The 25,880-nt window shown below is 44.8% G+C and overlaps 1 protein-coding gene across 5 annotated transcripts in view; it reads left to right on the top strand.

Moving 5' to 3' along the window:
- The window catches only part of FAT3 (FAT atypical cadherin 3), a 671,276-nt gene extending 645,671 nt beyond the window's left edge, over positions 1-25,605 (top strand). For 2 of the 5 annotated variants that reach the window (XM_019801263.2, XM_034666164.1), the window contains 6 exons: positions 10,224-10,377; positions 12,285-12,940; positions 16,444-16,557; positions 18,686-18,745; positions 19,303-19,338; positions 19,970-25,605. In XM_019801263.2, coding sequence (XP_019656822.1) covers positions 10,224-10,377; positions 12,285-12,940; positions 16,444-16,557; positions 18,686-18,745; positions 19,303-19,338; positions 19,970-20,592 — 1,643 coding nt within the window. In that variant the 3' untranslated portion in view covers positions 20,593-25,605. The remainder of the gene's footprint in view (positions 1-10,223; positions 10,378-12,284; positions 12,941-16,443; positions 16,558-18,685; positions 18,746-19,302; positions 19,339-19,969) is intronic. The other 3 variants (XM_002920733.3, XM_034666166.1, XM_034666165.1) reach the window with 2 other exon arrangements.
- The last annotated feature ends 275 nt before the right edge of the window (positions 25,606-25,880 follow it).

Below are 25,880 nucleotides of genomic sequence, written 5' to 3'. Positions count from 1 at the left end.
TTTGTGGAACGCCCTCCTCCAGCCTGTGCTCTTGAAACCCTTGTCACTTAAAGTGTGTTCCAGGAGCCAACAGCATCGGCATCACTGCAAATGTTAGGAATGTAGCATCTTAGATCCCACCCCAAACCCACTGAATCGAAGTCTGTATTTAATAAGATCTCTAGGTGATAGACCGATATCTTTCTCTGTCTCTGAACTGCCCTGAAACCTAAGGAAACTAGTTCTTTCATTTGTTTGTTTTCACGTTAATGTATACAGTGGTTCTCAATCTCGAAGAGGCATCTGCATCACCTGAGGACCTTATTAAAATGAAACCTTGTTATAGAAGAGTCTCTCAATTCTTAAAGGGAAAAGGAGAATCTCTATACTTGCCTCCATCATTCGCCAACCATGTCCAAGGAACCTTCTGCTAGATCACTGAGTCATAGTCACAAATTGCTAAACTTACTACCAAGAAAATTTTCTCAGTGAAAGTTTAGGGGGGAAAATAAAAACCACCCAACCTACAAATCGGAATCTCAGAATCTGCAAGGAGGGGGAATTCAGACATCTCTGCTTTTAACAAGCCTCCGAGGTAATTCTGTGGCATCTGAGTTTGTGAACCAGAACCACCGGCCTTTGGGAATGCCAGTAAGCTCTGTGTTTGCAGGAACGTGAGTCAGAGATTTCCAGGAAGGGTAAGCAGACATTAGATGTTCAGGAAGTGAATGTCAGGTGCACGGCCTGCTTTTGTTGTCACTGTTTTAATGTAAAACTTGAACTTTGTTCTGCAGACAGTCAGGAGTTTGAGATCCCCCCCAAGCTCCCCTCCCAAGGGAAAAGTGATAGCGTCTACCTACTCCCTCTAAGTAAGTTGCACGCAAAGGCAAGGTGTTGGATGTTGCCAAGAGTTGGGCATAGAAGTGTTCCAACAAAGCTGCCCGAGATACTCTGGGTGATGTTTTACTGAGTATTTTGGATCCCTAACTGCTAAGGGTCTAGATAAACTTGGGCCTTCAAACTTGAAGTTTGAAACTTTAAGTAAATTTTGGAGTCCCATTGCTGTCTCTGTGACCAATGGATTCCGTTGTGTGTCCGTCCTCCCCTCACAGCTGGCTTAAGGGAATTGAACAGGGTTCCTGTATAGGCTCAGCCCACGGGCGCACTGAGCAAAGTGGGACAGAGAAGGGAGGAGCCAGACTCCCACTGGATATACTGTGGCCATCATTTTTTTTTAATATTTTATTTTTAAGCAATTTCTTCATCCAACGTGGGCCTCCAACTCACAACCTTGAGATCAAGGCTCGCAGGCTCTACTGACTGAGCCAGCCAGGCACCCTTACTGTGGACTAATTTGCCTGAGCTTTGCAGCTTATGGGGAAAAAGTGTTTTTCCGGGTGACTTTCTTCTAAATACTGAGGTACCTTGTTTTTGGTACTTTGGAAAAAAAACTATGGTAACAGCATTAGTGATATAGATACTGCAAAAGAAAGAAAGAAAGAAAGCAAGAAAGCAAGAAAGAAAGAAAGAAAGTAAGAAAGAAAAAAACCCAAACCCTCAAAACCCTAAAGCAGTCAAGTTACATGCAAACACAAAAGAATATGCTAGAAGGTGAGAATTTACTGTGTGTCGTTAACACATTGCATGTTTCCAGATCCTCAAAGAAAATGCTAGAGGCTCAGCCCAAGGTACAGTGTATGAAATGTGAGCAGGTTGTCCTAGGGAAAGTTACAGGTCTCACCTTCAAAGGTCGTTCTGCACCCTGCTTGGTGAAAGACGGGAAGTAATGACAGAGGCCATGCTCTGCAGCCGAGCTCACCCTACTTGTGACCAGCATCTCCTGCAGTAATGGGCCCACCAGTTTTCTCATACGTATTAAGATTCACACAGGCTAGATGTTTCAGGATTTCCCAAGATTCAGCCTAAAAGTCAGTCAGAAACTCCCATGGCTTGCAGTCGTTTGGTTGATGGGCGGCACAGAAACGAAGCTGATTTCGGAATCCATAGTAATTACAATAATTACAACAATAAAGCACCTAAACTTTGTGTGCTACATTGTGGCTGATGAATCCAAAAGCCTTATTATTCTCTATGAAGTGGGTATTAGTGAGGCTCAATTACCAGATAAAAATAGGGAGGTTTCTGGAGGCCAGGCGGCTCGGCTGTGATCAGACCCGGCTGGAGGGCAACAGCCAGAACTTAAAAGGACCCAGGACCTCCCTGACACCTCACAGCTGCCTCCCCGGATCATGTGAGCTCTTGGAGTCTCTAAATGAAATCCATAATCCAGCAAGCGTAGTGGTTGATGCTGACTTCAGATCCCAAATGCCAGTTCATATTTGTTATTACTTCCACCTTTGTGCACCAGGCTGATGTCGCCTTATCAAGTCAGCCAAACCTGATCAGAATTGTGTCACCTACACTGGGGAGCAGGGCCGAGGGTTGAGGCCATTACCTGGATGAATCAGCTTGGAAAATGACTAATAAATCAAAGGAGTAAGATAGAAATGATCTTGATTATTTGCTTATCCAGCCCAAATTCACTCTGTAATTGCTTAAACCGTTTCTATTTTTTGCATTTAATAGGTTTTGCAATCTTCTTTGAACAAGGAAAGGAAGGGGCATTTTAAGTTCGTCCGGGTGCAGATTTCAAAGCCATCTGCATCTGCTATAACTAGAAGGATTGTAAACAAGAGCACAGCTTTGAGGCAAGGCTTAAAAATATACTTCTCACTTTGCCAGGATTCCAGGGGAGAGAAGCTATAACAGTATTATTTTTTTAGCATGTATCTCAATGCTAAGAATATGATTGTCTTTTTTCAACCTGGGAACTGTTTTAAATGGTGTCTGCCACTTATTGACTATGTAACTTTAGGCAAACCATCTTATTTAAGCTTCAGTTCCCTTATTTCTAAAATAACTATGATAACAGTACTTACAACATAGGGTCGTTGTCAAAAATTAAATGAGATAATGCATAGAACGTTCTTTGCATTTTCCTTAGTGCATAATAAGCTGTTGTTCTTTTTTAAATTTTTTAAAAAGATTTATTTATTTGAGGGAGAGAGAGAGAGCCCAGTGGGAGGGGTGGAGGGAGAGGGAGAGAGAAAGTGAAGCAGATTCTGAGCTAAGCGCAAAATCCGACACAGGGCTTGATCTCACGACCCTGAGATCATGACCCGATCTGAAACCAAGAGTCAACTGCTTAACTGACTGTGCCACCCAGGCGCCCCTAAGCTGTTGTTCTTGCCAATAATTTCCTCTTCCCCTAACCTCAAAAAAAAAAAAAAACCTACTCTTTTAATAACACTTGGATATTATCCACTGCGTTTAATTGTTCTTTCACATTTACAAAGTGTTAAGATATTATTTGTGGTCAGATAATGCCTGGATAGCTCTTGAAATTCTGTTTCCTTGATTTGTGTGTGTGTGTGTGTGTTAAGATTTTATTTATTTGAGAGAGAGAGAGAGCCCACAAGCAGGGGTGGACAGAGGGAGAAGCAGACTCCCACTGAGCAGGGAGCCCCCTGACATGGGGCTGGATCGTGGGACTCCAGAATCATGACCTGAGCTGAAGGCAGACGCTTAACCAACTGAGCCACCTAGGTGCCCCCCTTGATTTGTGTTTTAGACAACATATGATAATGCTTGGGAAGAGCAGAAACTTTGATGCCAGTATCTTATTATTTAATGATTCTTTGGCTCCCACAGGGGTGTCTGATGTTGACCATCTTCCTTATCTCCTCAGCTCCCTGGAGCATTGTGGGGTCTAAGTACAATCCCCTCCTCATTCCTAGCAAGTGATAAGTTCCCGCTCACTGACGAGTTTCAATGCCAATACCATCTTGTAGAAATATCTGAAAATCTGAAAGCCTGGATTTGAGCTCAAATTCAATCACTTACCAGTTATACGTACTCGAACGAGCCACTAATGCTTCCAGCCCCCATGGAGTTGAGATGTTAATGGGGCTTTTCATTTTTCCTTCATAGGATTATTGCGGTCCTTCATAAAATGACTCAGAGTGATTTTAACACACTACAGCATTAGCTCCCTTAGTATCACTGTGGCCTTGATATTGATATTGATATTCTAAAATTATTAATAATAAGGCCCAGGCTAGGAGAATGAGATCATAAAGAAAACTTCGCGATAACAGGTGACTCTTGATCAACAAACCTCTTTCACAATAGATATCACTCCTCTTTCATTTAAAGAAAAATCTGGGATAGAAGGGTGATGGGTAGTAAGGAGGGCACGCATTGCATGGTGCACTGGGTGTTATATGCAACTAATGAATCATGGAACTTTACATCAAAAACTAGGGATGTACTGTATGGTGAATAACATAATATAATAAAAAATATTATTATAAAAAAATTTAACAATAAAAAGAAAGAAAGAAAGAAAAATAGAGAAAACTCTGACCACTTTAAAATAAGATCCAGTCGCTTTTCCCTCTCGTTGTGTTAACATAAAAACTCCAAATTTAAACATAAAAACCCCAAATTTAAAGTTCTACAAGCAATATTTTTTCCAAACCTTCTCTGCCTCCTTTGCTCCATGGGTTTGAGATCGTGAGAATAGATACCAGACAGCTTCCTTCTGTCTTTGGATAAGCAGAGAATCCAGAAAGAGTGTGTAATGAAGTACAGTTGTTAAAATACAGTTCGGGGGGGTACTGAACAGTTTAGGGTCTCTGGGGCCAGGTCCACCCTAGCCTCATGACTGCAAATAAGTAATCAACTTCTGTATACCCTAGTTTCCTCGTCTAGAAAATGGGAATAACAGTAGTAGCTCTGACAGAGGCTTGTTTTCAGAATTAGAAGAGTTAGTACAGGTGAAGTGCTTAGAAGTGTTTTTGGCATGGGACAAGTGTCATACATGTGTCAGCTGCCATCGTCGTCATCTACATCATCGTCTTCAAAATGGATAGCCCATTTTCTCAGGTGCAGAACAGAGCTCCTCCGTCAGGCATGGTTTGCTCCAGCCTAGATCCAAAGTCCCTGCTCTGTGCTCCCGCCACACCCTGTGCCTGCTATCATGGTGGTTTTGTAGCTGCCTCTGCATTTGTAGGTGCTGTGTTTCTGTCTTTGTATCCCCGGGGCCTGTCACAGTCCCTCTTCTAGGGTGTGCTGGAAACCAGCTCTCTAAAAATCAAAGCCCCAGTTTGTAGTGTTTGTTGATTTCTGTGATGTAAGTACTCCCACCATGGCTCATGTCAGGCTACCAGTGGTTTTATAACTGGCCTGCCAAATTCCCAGATATTTAACAGTCGGTTCTCACACCCCTGTGAGCTGGCTCCAGCCCACCACTGCCGATGGCTTAGGCGCTCAGTCAGTGAATAGGTTAATCAGTCAGGCCGGCAGCTGCATCAAGTAACACTAGCTATCCCACAAAAGATAATGAAAATGACAAAATGCAGAAGGAAATGTGTGGGAGTAAAATAGTGCACTAGCGGTATTGCCTCATTTTAAATTCTGATTTTCCAAGGCACCGAGACATCAAATCAAAGAAATCAAACCCATGACCTTAGTTAGAATCCAGTTTCCATGATAGTAATTCAAATGTCCCTTATTTCCAAACAGGCCTTCCTTGTGCCTCCCTTCCCCCCAGCGACTTCTGCTATGGCTTTATTTGGGAAATTGTCTGGAAGCTTGCCAAATACGAGCTGGAGAAGGGGAATCTTACCTGCTCTGACCCACCTTGCCTTAGATTACCCCTTCCTGGCTTCCCTCCCACCTCATCATTGATGTGTCTTCAGGTCCTCTCCTGTGGTTGTATCACCTCTCCCTTTGGTCAAGAAGGGAATCTAAAAAAATATAAATAAATAAAAAATAAATAAATAGAAGGGAATCTAATTCATGCTCACAAGTTACTCTACCTCTAAATGGCATGCTTTTCTGGACAAGAACTAGCCAGGTGACACAAAGAAGCATTTTCCGCAGTTCTCACTGCTTTCATCAATCCTATTCGATTCCATTAAGGTGAGCAGCTTCCCAAATTGGAAGAAAACAACTCCAAGTCAGCATAATTTAAAGCAAGCATACCTCAGACTCCTGCATCCTTCCACAGACATCAGGCTGGCCGCCTTTCAACACAGTTTGCATCAACAATGGTCTTTCCATAAGAGATAGTTCCCTGGTGGTTCATTGTTGGTGCATTCTAGAGCACCGTGTCTCTCTTGGAGCCTCAATCTCTGGCCCTTTGTGTTTCTTGGTGCTGGGGAGGCTGGCACCACACGGCCCCCTCCTTTTGTGAATTTAAAGAGTTCTCTCTTCCTCCTGCACCTGCCTCCCGAAGGTGAGTCTTTCTTTCTCTGTACCTATGAACGCCCAGTCATAATGTCCCCCTACGCATGAGAGATCTCTGTAGTGTGGGTTGAGTACACACAAATGAGCACATACACTATTTCAATCTATAGATTTTAAACTATGTTCTGCCTTTAGAAATCAATCTATAGGGGCACCTGGCTGGCTCAGCAGGAAGAGCATGTGATTCTTGATCTCCAAGGTCATGAGTTCGAGCCCCATGTTGGGTGTAGAGATTACAAAAATAAATAAATAAACAAATAAATAAGCAAATATATAAACTTAAAAAACCCCAGCATCAGTCACTGGGGAGCTGAGATTAGCCCAAGAACATTTCAAATGAAAGTGAGAATGGGTCCTTACAGCATTTACAAAAGATCCTAAGTGAGGAAAGTCTCATTGGTCACTTCTGGGTAATGGTGGCAGCTCGCTGTCATAATCCCATTGCCGCATGAGTAAAGGCATTTTCATAAGCCATAGCCTATAGGAGTGAGGGGACATGAGAAGGAGACAGCACCAACCAAGGCTGGAGGTGGGAGGCAAACGAAATGGTAGTAAGGAAGAGAAGTGAAGCTTCGAGGGGCTTAGATGTTGACCAGTAGAAGGGAATCTGGGAACTGAATCCCCAAAAGGCTCAGGAACTGGAGGCATTAGTCACTTCTAAAAGGGGAAGATATGGGACAAAGGGCTTAAAATAAGAATTGGTCAAAGGTCTGTTTGAGAGGCAGTCAGAACACTAGATTCCCATCTTCTCTCTGCCCGGCCAGGTAACCACGCCCCCCACGCCCTGGCACAGCCTGCAGGTGATGATGGATTACAGGGGTGAGAGAACAGGGAGCACCTGGCTCTGCCCTGCACTTAGTCAGCCCTGGGGTGTGTAGAAGTGAATCTCGTGTCTTCATTGGATGCTGAGACCCACAGTCATCGCTCCTCTACCAGCACCCGATCCCCTGAATGTTACAAACCTGGCCTTCACTCTCCCTCTGGGCAGCTGATAAGGGTCATTAATGGGGAAATTTACCAACCCAGTGGTACTGAAACAGTATCAGAGTATCACAGTTGACAAACTCCACTCATGGGCTCAAAGCTTCTCATTAGATTTCTAATTTCCTACCGCCCCACTCTGCAAACAGAGCTGATAAGGAAGGATTGCCAGACAAGGTAGGAAATCCTCTAATTTGGAAGATAAAGAATGTATTAAGCTTCTCCAGAGAAACAGAGCCAATAGGATGGATGGATGGATAGATAGATAGATAGATAGATAGATAGATAGATAGATAGATAGATAGATAGATGATAGATAGATAGATGATAGATGATAGATAGATGATAGATAGGTAGATGATAGATAGATAGATAGATGATAGATAGATAGATAGATAGATAGATAGATAGATAGATAGATAGGTTTTAAGGAGTTGACTCATACAATTGTGGGGCTGGCAAGTAAGCTATTTATGGGGAGGCTGGAAATTCATGTATTTTGTAGTCTTAAATTTGAAGTTACGGAGTAGGCCAGCAGGCTGGAAACTCAGGCAAAATTTCTGTTGCTGCAGAATTCCTCATCTTAAGGCCATCAAATGAATGAATAAGGTCCACCCATATCATGGAGAGTAATCTGCTTTGCTTCAAGTCAGCTGATTGTGTAAATCACATCCACAGATACCCTCACAGCATCATCTGGACTGGTGTTTGTCCAACGGTTGGACATCATAGCCTGATCAAATTGATACATAAAATTCACCATCGCAGAGGCCAAAGCAAAGAAACAGAAAAAACAACCTGGAGAAAACTAAGCAGGGAGAAAACTTCATAGAAATATTAATATCCTCAGAGAGATAAGAGAAGATATTGTAACCACAAAACATGAGCAGGATGCTGTTGTTTAAACACACACATACACACACACACGCACACACACGCACACGAATTCTTAGTGAACAAAAAAGAGCCCTTGGAAAATGACAACATAAATGAAAATCTCAATAAAAGTTTCAGAAGATGAGAATCTCTCAGAAAGTACGGGGGGAAAAAACTCACAGAGTTGTAATATAAGAAAAATAATTAGAGGAAGGTCCAGGAGATCTGAGATCCAAATCATAAAACTTCCATAAAGACAGAACAGGGAAAACAAAGGAATGGAAATCATCAATGAAATAATTAAATTTTCCAAGCAAGTTAAAGGACAAGAATTTCCAGAGCGTCCAATGCTGGATGAAATAAGCCCAGACTAAAGCATATCATGGTGAAATCTCAGAAAACTGGGGGCCAAGAGAAGACCCTCCACCTTGTTGGAGAGGGAAAAAAAAACCAGGTCACATACAAACTTCAGAAACCAAAAGGCCTTGGATATCTCAAAGGCCACATGGAAAGAATTGCTCAGAATTCTGGACACAGCCTACCAAAGAGGGGTAAAAGTGAAGTAAAGACACGTCCAGCTCTGCAAGGTCTCACCACATTGACCTGCAAACTCTTTCTCAGAAGCGACTGTCAAATGGATCCTAAGGAAATAGAGAGTAAGCCAAGAAATTAGGAAGACGGGATACCAAAAACACTAGATTCACCCCAGGAGAGCAGAGAGGATGATCCCAGGGACAGCTGCCCCACAGCAGGATGAGGGCACTATTCAGGGTGTAGCCAGTCAGAAGGCCATAGAGGAAAGATTCCTCCAGGGTATGAAAATATAGAACACCAGGCAAAACAGTGACACTCAGAGAGACCAGGTCCATGAAGAGTTTGGTGTTTAATTAAGTAAAGTTGACCCTTGAAGAATGTGGGAGTCAGGGAGGCCAACCCCCTGCACAGCCGAAAATCTGTGTATACCTTTTGACTCCCCAAAACTTAACCCCCAAGGATACCCCGCTATTGACCAGAAGCCTTACCGGTAACATAAACAGCCGATTACTACATATTGTGTGTGTTTTACATATTATACACTGTATTCTTACAATAAAGTAAGCTAGAGAAAAGAAAATGTTATTAAGAAAATTATAGGGAAGAGAAAATACATTTACAATAGCGAACTGTAAAAAAAAGTCTTGCATAAGTGACCCTGGGCTGTTCAAACCCATGTTGTTCAAAGGTCAGCTTTGCTGTTCAGTGGGATGTAGGGCTCCTGTTGTACCAAAAAAGGACTTAGAGAACTATCTGACTCTTTACTATGTGCATTACACCTTTAATAGGAAAAGGAATTTTAAATTGTTTTCAAGTAGGGAAAAAGAAAACCCTTACTAATTATTCATCCCTTCCATCTCTGAAAGGTAAATAATGCCATTGTCCTCTTAGAATCTTACCTACTCTGATATTTAATATTCTTTGCAGTAAGAATGCTGCTACCTGTTTCCTCGTGATGGGTTCATGAGTAGGCAATGTTGACAAAGATGTGAGGTCAGGATCCAAGTACAGGAGCTGGGTGAAGGCTGCGATTCTTCCTTTTCCCTGTGCATCTGTCAAACAGGCTCATTTAGGTTGATATATATCTGCCTTTTACCTGTCCTCCCCTCACGTCCTCTCCAGGCAGGAATTGAGGTTCTCAGCTAAGGAGAGAAAGGGTATAGGGGTGAGAGTGGGGTTCAGGGAAGGAATTAATGTGGTGCCTATGCTAAACTGCTCCCCCATAGAAGCATCCTGCCTTCCACGTAGGAGTGTGCTGGGGAAAGCGTCCTTGGGTGTCTCTCAGCAGTCTCATTCGCATTTAGGCATGTGGTTAATTAGGTGCACTTTTATGGATTATCAGGGGATCCAAACCATTCCTTGGCATCTTTGTGGCAAATGTGTCCCAAGTTCAAAATAACCAATTTGATAATGATTTTGGGAATCTGGGCCCCGCCAAAGATTTGGTTTAGGAGGAATCAGGAGGGCGCATGATGGCTGAGTCCCTGCACTGTGAGCATTGCCAAAGGCACTGTGGCTCATGAGGACCTCTGTCTCCCTAGGCTATCAGTGCACCTGTCTCTCACAGTTCACCGGGAGAAACTGTGAGTCGGAGATCACAGCTTGCTTCCCAAACCCCTGCCAGAACGGAGGCTCGTGCGACCCGATAGGGAACACTTTCATCTGTAATTGCAAAGCTGGGCTCACTGGAGTCACGTAAGTGAGATTGTGCAACCCGTCTTTCTCTCCTCTGCTTCTTATTGCTAAGAAAGCAAAATGGTAAACAACTAATGGGAATAAGAGACTTACCATGAGTGGAACAGGCAAAGGATTAATATCTTTACAAAAAGAGGGCTTACAAATGACTTAAATGTTACTGAGGATTATCTCTGGGTAATGGGGTTATTGGTAATTTATACTTTTTTTTTAACTTTATACTTCTCTATATTTGCAAATTTTTACATAATTACTATGTGTTCTATAGTTAGGAAAACAGTTCTTTTAAAGAAAATCATCTATGACCCTTATATTTCCAGTATAATTCTGAGGCAGACATACCACCCATTTCCCCAGAACTCATTAACAGGACTCTACCGCCTAACGTTTTACGATTATTCTGAGAAACTAAAGCCTACCTTTTCTTTGCAAACCCTTTCTCCCCCAAGAAATGAGGGAAATTAAAGTGTTAGCCAAATGGAAAGGGACTGTTTTAAGCTTTTAGCAAAACGCCACTTCCAACCATCCTTGATCGTTTGAGAAGTATATATATGTAATCTCAAGCAAGTGATATTCTAATTACAGATCAGTTTTATGTATTCATTAAAGCAAATCTCCCGAGGACTTTACCAGGAAATACTTAGCGGATTTTGAATCTTTGGATGTAATTTAAAGTAATAAAGCTGCATTTATTTTTAAATACTCTGTGATTCTAATTCCGAATGACCTGGCCTCAATCTGTTCAAATTAGGGACGTTTGACCACATTTTAAAAGGTGGATTACCGAAGATATAAGTGATCGCGCCTTTTAAATGAACGCGTCAGAGCAATTGCTGAAGTAGAGAAAAGTGAAGGAGAAAGAAGGTCTATGTTCTCACGTAATGTTAAACTAAGAAAGAATAAGACTTAAATGTTTGCCTTATAATTACACTTAATGTGAGTCATGGATTGCTTTAAAGAGAATAAAATTGATTTAATTATTTTTCATTAGAATGCTTTAATCATTCTTTCCGGATAATCTGCATTAGTATTAACCTTTATTGTAAGCACAGAATCTGTAAGATACATAGATCCACAGCCCTCCACCTACCCACTTACTCTATTACCCTGCCCTGCGTGCTCACACACACACACAGTTCCCAGAGAGACCAAAAATTATAGGAACTGTTGGAGGAAAATGTCAGAACCGAAGATTTCCTCCTCTTGGGAAAGCCTATATAAGGTTCACTGCTTTTTCTCTGCCATTTTCCAATCCCAGAAGCTCAGAGAATGAAAAGGGTTAAGGATAAGTTAGTGGCAAACTAATTTGGTGGCGAAACCGGCCAAAACTGCTCTGAGACTACTTCTAGTCTTTATTTCTCTGATTTAGTGTGAATATCCATATGTTTTATTATAGAAGCACTGGTACAGTTTGATTCTGGGGTCCTATGGCAGCACCAGTTAGAGCAGTGGGGTGGGTATGTTACAGAAGACGAAAGAGGCGTACTGTATGATGTTTCTAAAATTGCAAAACTTTAAACCCTGAAATGCACCCGGCCCTGAGGATTTGGAGACCAGTTCCTCTCAACAGCATCTGTTCTCTCTCTTCCCTCTCCTTCCCTTCCCTCCCACCAGTGTTTGTCCTACTCCCCTCTGGAAGGGGTCAGACTCTCTGGGAGCCATCCGTTTAGTTGGGAGAAGTATCTCAATTCACCATTACAACTAAGGCCACCTGCCGAGGTGCCCTCCCACCCCCCAACCCCCCAACCCCCCAACACACACACAGTAGCGCACGCATTCACACCATCACTCTATCTTTGTCACGCTTCACGTGCCCTTGGGATGCTATGTTTTCTTGTAAAGAAAGCCGTCGTGGGTGGCGCTGCGGGGCCTGCTGTCTGAGAGGGGCTTTGTGTTTTGTTGCAAAGGTGTGAAGAGGACGTCAACGAGTGCGAGCGGGAGGAGTGTGAGAACGGGGGCTCCTGCGTCAACGTGTTCGGCTCCTTCGTGTGCAACTGCACGCCGGGCTACGTGGGCCAGTACTGCGGGCTGCGCCCCGTGGTCGTGCCCAACATCCAGGCCGGCCACTCCTACGTGGGCAAGGAGGAGCTCATCGGCATCGCAGTGGTCCTCTTCGTCATCTTCATCCTCGTCATCCTCTTCATCGTCTTCCGCAAGAAGGTCTTCCGCAAGAACTACTCGCGCAACAACATCACGCTGGTGCAGGACCCCGCCACGGCCGCCCTGCTCAACAAGAGCAATGGCATCCCGTTCCGGAATCTGCGCGGCGGCGGGGACGGTCGCAACGTCTACCAGGAGGTGGGGCCCCCGCAGGTGCCCGTGCGCCCCATGGCCTACACGCCGTGCTTCCAGAGCGACTCCAGGAGCAACCTGGATAAGATCGTGGACGGGCTTGGGGGCGAGCACCAGGAGATGACCACGTTCCACCCCGAGTCCCCGCGCATCCTGACGGCCAGGCGCGGTGTGGTCGTGTGCAGCGTGGCCCCCAACCTACCTGCCGTATCGCCCTGCCGCTCAGACTGCGATTCCATCCGGAAGAATGGCTGGGACGCAGGAACTGACAGTGAGTAGGAAGCCGTAGTGTGTTTGTTTGTGTCTTTAGTGTCGCTGGGGAGCTGTGGTGTGCCTGGCGCTGAGGAAGGAAATCGGGGAAAGGAGAGAGAACCCACCTAAGAAGGGCACTCCTTGTGACGTGTTCTGGCATTGAATGTCCGGAAAAATTGCTCTGGTTCTTATCCCCATTTACAGATGGGGAGAATGAAGCTCCGAGAGGATGCATCAGGGGTCCAAGGTCACAGAGCTAGGCAGAACCAGCAGAACGGGTGGGCCAATCCAGAGCTGCCAGCTCTAGAGACCCATGCTTTCCTCACAATAGCACACCATCAGTGGTAATCCAAGCAGGGTGGCGACAGAAGTGATATACAGAGAGCATGTTCCAGAAGAAGGTCAGAAGAAGAGAGTCTAGACTTAGGGTGAAGACTTAAAGGAGCAGAGGGATATTTGAGTTGGATCATGGTGGAGTAAGGTCTGGGGAAAGGTGGAGGGACCCACACAATCGGAAGACAAGCAAGCCATTCTGTGTGGCTGGAACGCAGGGTTTGTGAACCTTAAGGCAAGAAAAGTCCAGTCCAGATAGTGGTATTTCCCTTTCCTTTAGGCCTCATGCAGCAGTATTCTAGCCAAAGAGCTACAGGTGAAAAGGCCCTGTGGTGAGAAAGACTTTGACATGTTGAAGGACAGAGAGGAGGACAAGGTAGTTGGAGATTGGTGAGCAACAAGGAAAAGTGAATGCATTTTAATGGCAACATAAGTGCAGGTTTTTAAGCAGGGGAGTGGCATGATCGAATTTACATTTTTAAAAGATGGCTCTAACTGATCCCTGGAGAACAGACTAAAAAGGACCAAAGAGGAAAGAAAGCAGAGACCAGTTAGCTAGCTTCCATGAACATCTAGTTGAGCAATGGTGATTGCTTTCCCCGTCCTAACACCAGTCAGGGTGAAGCTAAGGCAAACTCTGTTGTAAGCTGTGACTTTTCATCAAGCCAAATGGCTTTATATTTCAGCAGCAGAGCTGCCCTGGTTGCAGGAGTTTCCAAAGGCTGGGGTTTTAGTACTATGATGCATGTTGGAGTAAGGGTTTGGGGGGAGGCTGCTTTCAAATGGAACTGGGGAGCATATGAACAGAGAAGGTGAAGGTCATCTTTGTGGCAAAAGGGGGAATTTCTCCTGTGTTTTCAAGCATAAGTAAGATTCAAGCATAAGTAAGAAACTATTGGAGAGGGCCTTCCAGAAGCAGGAAGCAGCTTGATAAGGGTAGGGGGCACATGAGGGCTACCTGACAGGTTCTGTTTTTCAGGAGAAAGGGGAAGCTAGAGATGAAAGTTTGGACATTATCTGGATGCACAATGGTTGAATCTTGGGGGAGGGGGGTTAAGCTCACCGAGGGAGCAAGAATAAAAAAAGGATGACCAGACTGGGCCTCCAAAAGAACTTGGAGATGCCTACATGTGGGAGGTGGGCAGAACGTAGAGGCCAAGAAGGGAGACAAACAGTTGCCAACAAAGAGAACAGGGACAGAGGACAGGGCAGGTATGCAGAAGCCAAGACTATCGATAAGGTTAGTGGGGTTGAGTACTGTAAGACTGTCAGGAAGGACACGGGCTTAAAAAAAAAAGAAAAGAAACAGTACTGTGCTTCATACCTAGAAGATTTCTGGTCATCTGAAGAGTGTTTCAGTGAGTGGTCAAGACAGAATCCAGAACACAGATGTTAAGGACAAAGAGATTTGGGGAGACAACAGAAGCAGCAGATGAATGTTTGCTGTGTGTTGGACCTTCTTAAATCTTCCCAGCTGCCCATGTGGGCACCCAAGTGGAGGAGATGGGTGAGATAGCGGCTTAAGAGTAAGTAGCTGGTAAAAGGAGGGGTGAGGACCAGAACATGGCCCATCAAGGTCCAGAGCCTGTGCTCTTACCAACACTGCTCTTGGGGGCCTTAGCAGGATGGAAGGAGAGGGATGTATAGGGAGAGGACCGATGATGACAGAGGAGGTTTCTGTTCTTTTCTGGGACTGCCCCAACCATGCTATCTGCCGAGTATGTCTTTCTACAGACACTCTTGTAAGTTGTTGCTCTTGGATTTTCACCATAATGCGTTCCCTGTCCAATGATGTGTACAGTTAGACTTTACTAAAGCCTTGCCAATCCACCAGCTCTTAGAAAGGCTCTTTTTTTTTTTTAGCAATGAAAAAAGAGAGGGCGGAAAAAGTGAAGTGAAGAAAGGAGTTCTATGCACGGCGTTCACCAGGGTGGATCATTTGTTGTTTCCTTCCTAGTGTTCAGGGCTAAGCCTGGCCCTCACCTGGTGCTTTTCTGAGACACACCGTGGTTTTAGCAGCGTAGCCATTGGGAGGTGAACTCCTCTCAGGCATCTCTCCCGCTTAGATCAGTTGTGTATCCAGCTCATCGACCCGCTGTGGCTTCAGCATCTGACAGCAGATGTCGGAGCCACAGTGCCCGATGCCAACCTCACCCTTTGTGGAAGAAACAGTGATTCCCACCGTCACAAAGAGGAACAACTGTTCCCTTAATCACAAGTCCCCGTCTCTTCCTCCCATCATGTTACGTGATGATTTGAAGCTTTTCCCGGTGATCCTTTTCCTCCACTCGCTTCATAATGTGACAGCTTTATTCCCAGAATCTACCTCAGGCCAAAACTCACATTTCCCCCCAAAGTATTGTTGTGTTTTTATTGAGTGGATTTCCTTCTTTGTTAAGCAAGGCAGAGTCAGCTGGCGAGTCAATCTCTAGGCGACTAATTCATTTTTTTACTTGACAACTTCAAGATATGGCTTGTTTTTATTGCTTCCTTTAGTCCATCAAATAAGAAAATAGCCCTGCAGAGCGTGTGTGTGTGTGTGTGTGTGTGTGTGTGTGTGTGTGTGTGTTGTTCAGGCTGTCTTTGCATAGCCAAAAGGAGGAAGTGGGTAGATAAGGACACGTCCACACTGCTGACTGCCCTCCTACCACACAGACACCCAACACTGTCATTGCCAAAAATGGTGTGACACTGCCCTCTAGATGGCAAGGCTGAGAACTCCACTCTTTCCCCAGAGATGGAAGTTGGGATGAATGTAATGGCATTCTTGCCTATAAAATATTTATACCCCAATTTTATAAGTAATCTCATTTAACCTGGTGTTGACACCACGTCGGTTCATGTAAATGATTTAAATTAAGTCTGAATGGCAAAGAGCAACCCAGCCACTTCATCCAGCCTTCACTCTTCACTTAGTCGCCTCACTTTGAGGAGGGAACAGCTCCTTTCGGCTGTCAGCTATTTGGAAGCTCATTTACCACGGGTTAAGGGTTTCGAATCCATAATGTAAATCACCTGATTGACAGACCTTTGCCCCCAGTGGCACAATCAATTTTCTATTGTGGAGCTAAATTATTTTCTTGAAGCAAATGAAAGAGCTCTGAGAAGTGAACTCTGGGGGCGGGAGGGCTAGCCATATGCACAAGGTAACCGGTGTCATTTCTGCTTTCTCTCCGGCTGTCCACAAAGACAAAGGGGTTGATGATCCCGGAGAAGTGACCTGCTTTGCAGGCAGTAATAAAGGCAGCAACTCTGAGGTTCAGTCCCTGAGCTCCTTCCAGTCGGATTCTGGCGACGACAATGGTAAGCACTCGGCGGCTGTGTTCCCCCGCGTGGGTTTTGCCTCCTGTGCTGGCAGTCAGTGGGTGGGAAGAGGGTGATGGGACCAGTTCTCTTTCCTGGCCTGATCATGGACTTCGGAGCGTGTTCTCTGGCTTTTTGGCTGGCCTTCTTGTTGGGTGTCTTCACTGGGGGAGCACCTGCTGAGCTCCCCCTGTGGGCAGGCCAGGGCTCCGTGTCAGAGGTGGACCAAGTTCCCTGACCTGCAATAATGCATTCTTCTTGATTTTTTTCATGCTGGAACCACCTCATCCCAAATGATACTCTCTAGACAACTGTCATTAATTTCTTTTTTTATTTTTACTACTGGTGATCTCTTCACCCTTCACTGTATATCCACCCTCCCTCCCATCGCTAGAAATTCATTTAGAGGTAAGACCTCCTTCCCCTAGAAGCGGCATCATCATTCAGCTGAAGTCCCCTTCTGAGAATCTGGGGTCATGGGCCTTGGGAGAACCTATGAATACTGTGACTGGATCCGCTCCTTAGAAAAATGCACACAGACCTAAAATGTGGCATGCAATTCCTCTGGTTCCTGAACCTCACTGACATTCCCAAGCTGCTACCAGCAACTCCTGTGAACTTGTCCTTATGGAGAGGGTGCTAAATGCTGGACTGGGTTTTCTGAGGTGAGGAACCAGCTCTGGAGGATGGGTTGGTCTCCCCAGGGCAGGAGGTAGAGCAGAAATGGTCACAAAACAGTGAGAGTTTACTATATAGGGGTGAATCAAGAATCATTTCCAATAGTCATCCATGGAGACAGCATTCCCTTGTCAATACCTTATTTCATTTCTCCATATATAAGCCATTGGCAAAAATTGAATATGTATCAATTAATGTAATCATACAATCCCTCAGTGCATGTCGAGTTTCTCCTACGTGCTGAACCCTGTGCTGAGTATTTTGTACCCAGAAGTCCAAAACGAAAATGATAGTCTTTGCCCCCCAGGTAAATAGTGGAACAGATGAGCTCCAAGGCCATAGAAGCAATCACAGAAGTAAAAGAGTCTACTTTCACCACCCTCTTCCCCAAATCTCTTCCACCCCAGTACCCAACATTCCAGAGAGGTGCAGAGCCTACTTGTATCTGACTGCTGGGGTAACAGACCACATAACAGTGGCTTTCTTCTGACCGTTCTCAGAATGGTCCAGAGCTGTTTGCCGTAATGCTTATGCCATCCCCCCTTCCCAACCAGAAGAAAAGCTGTTGCTGCTTGGCATTTTATATAGAAGCCCCCGAGAACAGAGTTTCCACTCGGAGCAGAGCACTGGCAATGTTACCTGGCTGACTGTTTTCACGGGCTCTGCTACGTGTGACCTTAAGCTCACACATTTGACCTTCCATGCTTAACCTTTCTGGGTGGGTCCTGACGAAAGTGGGTGGTGTTAGGAATTTTCAACAAATGAATTTTAGGCCTGATCACCTCTCCACAAGCTGCTGGTATCGGGTGCTAACCCATATGGAGCACAGCATTCTCCTTCCCGGAGTCTAACTCTTTCAGAGGCCGGATATGGACTGTGCTTTACCGGTAGAAGCTGGGCCTTGGGTTTGTTCTAGGCTATCAGTGGCCACACTCATGGGAGTGGGAAGCCATCCGTCCTGCAAAGGTGATCCTGGAATTTGGTTTGGAGCGGCATGGCTGACCGACAAATAATTATCCATGGGCATAGCGAGGTCTTCCCCTGAGAGCCTTTGGGAGTTCTTAATGGGGAATTACCCTGAGCTTGACGGGCTAGAGAGGGGCAGAGCCTACTTGTATCTGACTGCTGGGGTAACAGACCTTCCTAGATTGATTTCACTGGGCCATGAGGTGTGAATGTATGACCCAGCACTCCCTGCCGGTCATGCCTTTCCAAGGACTGGCCCCAGGTTTGCTGCCGTGGCCCTTCTGTTCCAAGTATCCCCAGGACCCCCAGATAAAAGCGTTCACCGGAGCGCTGCCGATGGGCAGACTGGGGAGGCTTTGGGTGTTTGCATGCTCCGCCTTTGGTGTCGCCATTGTTGTGCAGAGAAGTTCTCTTATATCTGAAATACATGACTAACCGGAAACTGTCCTTCCCTTCCCCTCTGTCTTCTTTTCCCGGCCACAAGCATCCATTGTGACTGTCATTCAGCTTGTCAACAATGTAGTTGACACTTTAGAGAATGAAGGTATTTACTTTTTCCTTCCATGGCATTTCTTTGTGTAAAGAGTTATCCGTTTGGAAATACGGCTTCCTTGTTGCGTTGATTGGGGGTTGCTTTTAACCAGCTGGCAACCAGGGGACACCAGCTGTCTCTCTAGGGGTTGAAGTGAATTTTACAATTTTGAAGGAAAAAAAAATCTAGCTCATAAGTTGTTAAATAAATGGGGTACTCTTTTTTATAAAAGCCCTTCTAAGAGAAGTGTACCCCATCAGTTGGAACCCAGACTACTACCAAATTCATTCTTATATCAACATGTATGTACTGAACACCTATTATGAGCTGGAAATACTTAAGAAAGCATTCAAAGCTATAATCTTACGGGGATTGATTTTCATCAGGTAACTTTTATTAGTGACTTAGTACCATTAGGGCCAGGTACAGATGGGATTTCTCTTTTTATACCCCAAAGAACAAGGAGGAGAAAGAGGAGCGTGTATTTTTAAGTCATCTAAAATGTTCTGTTTTACCCTCTTCGCATGACTGAGATTATCAGGTTTATCTCTCACTTTGTATTTAAACAGTGTCTATCGTGGATCAAGGACAGAACTACAACCGAGGTGACTCTGCCACAACCCCAGCATAACATTTTACTTCCGTGTTTTGAATTGCTGAGTTCGTTCGTACCCTGTCCCCCTCCCTCCGTCCTTTCTGGATTTCTTTGATCTGCATTTTGCATGTTCCAGGTGTCTTGTGTGCTTGGCATTGGAAGCGAAAGTCCCACCAGCACCCCTCCCCCAGCCTCCCCACTGCGTGTGTCGTTCATCCATTTGCAGCACATCTCCCTGCCTTCTGGGGACCACAGTATGGCCCATACCTGCCTCTCTCCGGGAGCATGCTGTCAGCCTGGCTCTGCATTTAGCACATAGAAAGGAAGAGGGACTAGCGGGGAGGGGGTGCTGGAACTGGGTTTATTCCGCATGCCCTGGCTGGCCATCCCTTCTGGCGTGGCTGGGCGGGAGGCTCGGCAGCAGCCAGGCACCCTCTCCCAGAGTCGCCATCGCCTCATTCTCCCGGGGGCCAGAGCATGGCTGGTCCCTGAGAGAGCCCTCTAAGGAGCATGCACGTGACCATGGCGTCTAGGGTCTCTTGGATGTTAATTGCATGTCAGGTGCCCCGTCCGCTCCTTTTCTGAGCCCTGCCCCAGCTCCGGTCTGGAGGAAATTGACTGTCATGGCTTTTCTCCCACAGCCTATCACTGGGACACCTCTGACTGGATGCCCGGGGCCCGCCTGTCCGACATAGAGGAAGTGCCCAACTATGAGAACCAGGAGGGAGGGTCTGCACACCAGGGCAGCACACGGGAGCTGGAGAGCGATTACTACCTGGGCGGCTATGACATTGACAGCGAGTACCCACCCCCCCACGAAGAGGAGTTCCTGAACCAGGACCAGCTGCCCCCTCCCCTGCCGGAGGACTTCCCAGACCAGTACGAGGCCCTGCCGCCCTCCCAGCCTGTGTCTCTGGCCAGCACGCTGAGCCCCGATTGCAGGAGGAGGCCCCAGTTCCACCCCAGCCAGTACCTCCCTCCCCACCCATTCCCCAACGACACGGATTTGGTGGGCCCGCCGGCTGCCTGTGAATTTAGTACTTTTGCCGTGAACATGAACCAGGGCGCAGAGACGGCAGGCACCACCGACAGCGTGTCTCTATCCTTGCACAATTCCAGAGGCACCTCGTCCTCGGATGTGTCAGCCAGCTGCGGCTTTGACGATTCCGAAGCAGCCATGAGTGACTACGAGAGCGTGGGAGAGCTCAGCCTCGCCAGCCTGCACATTCCCTTCATTGAGACGCAGCACCAGACCCAGGTGTAGACAGCGTGCCTGCCCAGGGCCCTTGGCGCTGTCCGTGGCTGAACTGCGGGAAGGAGGCTGGCTGGGCTTGCGTCTGCACGGCCAGCGGCCCAAAGGAAACACGGACTTGCCCCCGGGAACTTCTTGGCAAGTCCTGCTGTCACGGGCAAGCTCCTCTCCGGCTGGGTGAAAGCGAAAGGCTCCAGTTGTTTCTCAGAGGTGAAGGATAGCCTTGCAGTAGGTACCTGTGTTCACGGCCAAGACCGGGCACTGAGTTTCTCCAGGGGCAATAAACTCCACCTGCTAGGTTACACAGCCCATCTTGTATGGCTATGTGCAGTATTGGGACCCGGGAAGGGTTATGCGGCAGAGCCGGCAGTATTAATAACTGGCAACGAGTAATGACGCATTGTTGCATGTCATTTTGAGCCAATGGGGGGGAGGGGATGAAAACAGTAGTTACGATGGTTGGAAAGTTAGTCTCTTAGGTGAAAGAAAAGAGAAACAAATATTATTAAAAAAAACAAACAAACAAGAAAATGGGCTGAAGCCTTTAAAATCAACTCTATTTTTCTTTAATAAGCTGTCCAGTTTTCAGCTATAAAATTAGGTTTGGGTAACATGGTTTGTATGCTTAGTTATTTTTGTTTGTTTGTGTTAAGCATCCAATATAATATAGCTGGGCTTTATGATCTTTGAGAAAAGTATCAATGGAAGGAATGGGAGGATATTTGGGCTCGCTTTTGTGGGTTGGGGAGAAAGTTAACATCGTTCAAACATTAGAAAGAATGTGATTATCTGTTTTTGTGTTTTCTAGTATTTAGTGGCTGTAGCTACAATTTTAATATTACTGCAGAAATTGGCTTTTGTTCTGAGAATCAGGGAAGAAAAAGGATAAAAAAGTTGTATTTTGGCCCATTGTTCTCTACAATGAGAGGAATTTAGAGGTTTAAGCAGAATTGAAATTCAGGGGGCAAAAAAGGGAAATATACTTTCAAAGTTTTCAGCTGGGTAATCACAATTCTTGATAATGCAGATAAAATCTAAGTGTTATTTTACATTGGTAGCATCATCACTATAAATGCAATTATGTTTGAAAAAAGAAGAAAGTAGAGTAGTTCTCGTGTATAAATTAAAATAGTGTGTGTGTCTGGGCCTTTGTACAATTATTTGCTTGCACTCAATAAGGCTGCTCTTGGGGAAAGCTAACCTGAAGGTTTTAGGTCATGGACTGTGTTGAAAAATCCTGCCAGCGAGGCAGACCTTCCAATTTCTCTGATCTCTACAGTGTTAGAGAAACACCAAATGCCATATTTTGCTCTGGTTCACTTAACTTTATTTTGGTACTGCCATTTATAGTGACTTAAAACAAAACTGTGCTTTTGAAAAAATAATATTTTGTTATAGTTTTCCAGAACTAAACTCTTATTTGAAAGATGTGTAATGTTTAATTACACCCCGGGGTTCTCCTCTCTCCTGACGTGTGAGCTTTGGCCAAGAGTTTCCCAAACTGGCAGGAGAATCATTCCACCGGAAATACGATACCCCAGTCCTCGAAGCGGAGACTTACCAAGTTGAGTGACTCTCCTCTTTGGCTTCAATCAGATGATGGCTGCATGCACAGCGGCCATGGTAAATAAATGCATATTTGCACTATCTGCTTCATGAGCAAATCTCTGTGTCCACGGTTTCTGGTGACATATGGCATTGGTGTGTCGGCTATTCTGTCCTGAATCTGTGTATCATCCACTCAAACATATTTTTTAGTTGCTTCTGTTGTGTTTAGTCCACTGCTTTGTAGGAGTCAGTGTTTCTGAAGCTCATTGGAAAAAGAAAAAAATTCCTTTTCATTCCCAAGCTTCGTGAGTTCAGGATACACATCACAGGTTTTCCAGCTTTTCCCCTCTCCCCGTCTCTTGGTAGGACCTCCTCGTGGAAGCATTATCCGCACTGTGGTCTTGAAATAAATGAAATTTCATCGAGGCTGCTTTTGAGAAGAGAGTCTCTGGTATTTTTCTTATGTAAGAAGCACATTTGCAAAAATCACAGAGAAAATGATGAACTAATGGTCCAGAATAGAATCACTGCTACACTTTTAATAATGCAATGGCATAAAAACCATCAAAGTAAAACCAACAATTCATTTCTTGCCCCCAGGAAATATTAGAACGAGATTAATGCCAGTGAGTCACTACTGCTTACACAGCATCTCCTCGAGGGAGAATGCCTGACTGACACGGTAATGAAGGAATAAATAGATCCTAATGCAGTTGTGAAGTCACCCAGGAAAATTGTGCCCACTCTTTTGCTCTGACCTATATAAAATACCCCTCTCTTCAGCATATCTTCCCCTGATTTTCTGCAGAAAAGCTCTGCAGCTAAATGTATACCAGACAGGCGTGTGTTATGTTTTGATTCATTACCTTTAAACACATGATATCTTTCCACTTTGGGGATAGCTGGTTTTCCCTGTAGGTTACAAAACGGTTTGCAGGCAGGCCAGCGTGGAACTGGGTGAGGTCACCACTGATCCAAAGAGCTAGAACGGTCCTTAAGATCTGCTTATCTAATCCCCTTTTTTTAATAAAAGAGGAAACATAGCCAGAGAGGGGATGGCACTTGCCCAAGCTCACGCAGGAAGTGAAATAGCTTAACAGGGACTAGAACCCATCATTTGGCCAATATTCTTTCTATATAATGTTGTTCACCCCTAAACACTCTGGGACATGGTATCTGCCTGCTTCTGCTGGACCTTCTGACCTCCCACATTCCCGCTTTGGAATATGCTAGAAAAGAGAATTCATGGAGATTATTCCTCTGGAAGCCTTAGGATCTCAAGTTTCCTCGCAGCCACCCCTAGGAAGGATGCAGTTTCAGAATTCACACATTTTTTTGGACACTGATCAAAATGCTGCTTTTACCAAATGAATGTTTTCTAAAATGAGGATGGAATGATAATTACAGAATGGAACTCAGACCAGGCATCAATTATAGTGAAACTTTGATTATAATGTTACCTACTGGATGCAGTTTTGTTTTTCTTTTTTCTCCCCCCTCCCGGTCCTGGTGTTTGTTCCTCTCCCCTCTGCCGTGAGGAACCACATGGAAAATATGTAAGCCAATAAGTGTCTTGCCCTTTTTTCTATCATGTAAGTGCTACCTCCTGGGAGCCATTTTCCACAGCCTGTTGTGGGCACTTTACCTGTATTACACACGTTCTTGTAAGGTTGAGAGTGCATGGACTGGACGGTTGGTGTTTGTCATGTAGCGAGCAGAGGCTGTGGGGCTGTAAAAGATGAATAAAGTAGGTGTTCATTTGCTTGCTTCTGCAAGCATTTTGCTGCTGAGTTCCATTCCATGCCAGCTTGCCATTTACTCACGTCCTGCCCATTCGTGAAACGCCATTGTAGAAGATTTCATGGGAAGAGTGGGTCAAGTCTATGCATCTGAGGTTTACCCTATCAGACAATCAGTCGGAAGGCCTGGAAAGGGCATTTAGGGTGCATTCCTGGAACTTATCTGGAACTGCCCTTGGGAATCACTAGCACAGCCTGGAAAAGAAGCAAGTAAAATATATATACCACTGGCCAACGCCTACTTACTTCCCAACCCCTCTCCCCCACCCACCGCCCCCACTAATGCTGTGTCTACGTAATCAAAGTCAGGGGAATTGAGAAAAGAGATTACCGCAGGGAATCGCGCAAGACCCAGAAAACACTTCCCTGTGAACGAATTCAGGAAGAGCTAGTGTTCATTTTGCATGGGCTGCCCAGATCATTGGTCTGGTTTCTTCACACTTCTGCCCTCCCAGTGCACAGATACTGCTGAAAGTAGTTAGGCTTGCATGTTGTATGTTTTTCTTTTCAAACCATGAGAAACGGAGATTTGAAGAGGCGCTGCTGCAGAGTTCTCGTTTCGTGTGGTCCGTGAGAAGGCGGTTACGTGTTTATGCTGGTGTTTGTCCTGCAACATTCAACTGCACATTTTTCTGGTGCAAATCCACAGCGGCTTTAAGCTCTGGTTGCATATAATTCTGGGGTTTAAAGTCACTATTTGTGGGTTTGGCATCAGTTAATACTTAGCCAGCTGGCTAAGAGGTAGGAAAAGAGTAAGATTTCCTTTCCTTATGTAATAATGAAAAGCAATAATTACAAGTATGTAATATTACACAAAGGCCATAATTAGTCTCTTCCAGTGTTGAAGATGCACTAGAGAATCGTACAGTCCATTCGAAGCGTGTTTGGACCCATTGGTATGGACCATAGCACCCTTCCGGCAAACAAATACCAGAGTTGCTACTACGTAACGACTTTCTGAGCCCGTACTACTGCATTTCGGGAGGTGACAAACGTGTTCAGGAAACGGTAGCACTGTATCAGAGAGATTGTCTTGTAAATTGACCTGTTACAAACAGGCTGGTTTGTAAAAGATGTATGTTTTGGTGTTTAAAATGTTTATAAAATTGTATATAATGGTTTCATTTTTCCAGGCTTTTTGTAGATACTGTATTTGATGCCTATCAGGATGCTTTAATTTGGGGGGTCGAGTATAATTCTAAGTCACCCATGCTGTTGGTCTGCAAACTTTGGAGGTAACTCCGTGCACACACACACACACACACACACAGAGGATTTTAGATTTGAAAAGGATGTTTTTTAATCATTTCAAAATGTACTGTAATCTTCTTTGGGTTCTACTGTTTTCATTTAATTTTCTCTGTTTCCAAGAAAATGTTTGTATTGACATTTTTTTAAACAAGTGTGTTTTGCCCAGTTACTAAGTACCTGATTTTTATGCCATTTTAGATTCAGATGAAGTATGTCGTTTCTTTACACACACACACACACACACGTGAACTCCCCTAAACTTGCACACACACCACACACCAAACCTTATGCAAAGGGGAAAGCTAACACTTCAAGTGGATCTTGTCCCTTACAGAAATGGGTTGTTTCTGCATATATTGCTGTTGGCAGTATTCAGTCTTGTGTTCTTTTTCTAAAAAAAAAAAAAAAAAAAAAAAAAAAAAAAAAAAAAAAAAAAAAAAGGAAAGAAAAGAAAAGAAAAGAAAAAAGAAAGAAAAACAACAACAACAAAAAGACAGCCAAAAAAACAAAAACAAAAACCAACAGTGTACAGGTTTGTAATTGCCAAAATTTGATGGTTAAAACAAGTTTTCAAGTAAAAAGAAAAAAAATGAAACTAGCAACTGTGTTGACCCTTTTTAAGTGTTTTCATTTATTCTCCTCCAGTTAATTGCTCCTGGGGAACTTGGGCGGTCCTATCTTTGCAGGGGATGCTGATTTCTC

This window comes from Ailuropoda melanoleuca, chromosome 8, assembly GCF_002007445.2.
Source record: "Ailuropoda melanoleuca isolate Jingjing chromosome 8, ASM200744v2, whole genome shotgun sequence".
Classification (NCBI taxonomy): Eukaryota; Metazoa; Chordata; class Mammalia; order Carnivora; family Ursidae; genus Ailuropoda; species Ailuropoda melanoleuca.
Note: the sequence above shows the minus strand (reverse complement) of the source record. Positions and strands in the feature narration are given on the sequence as shown.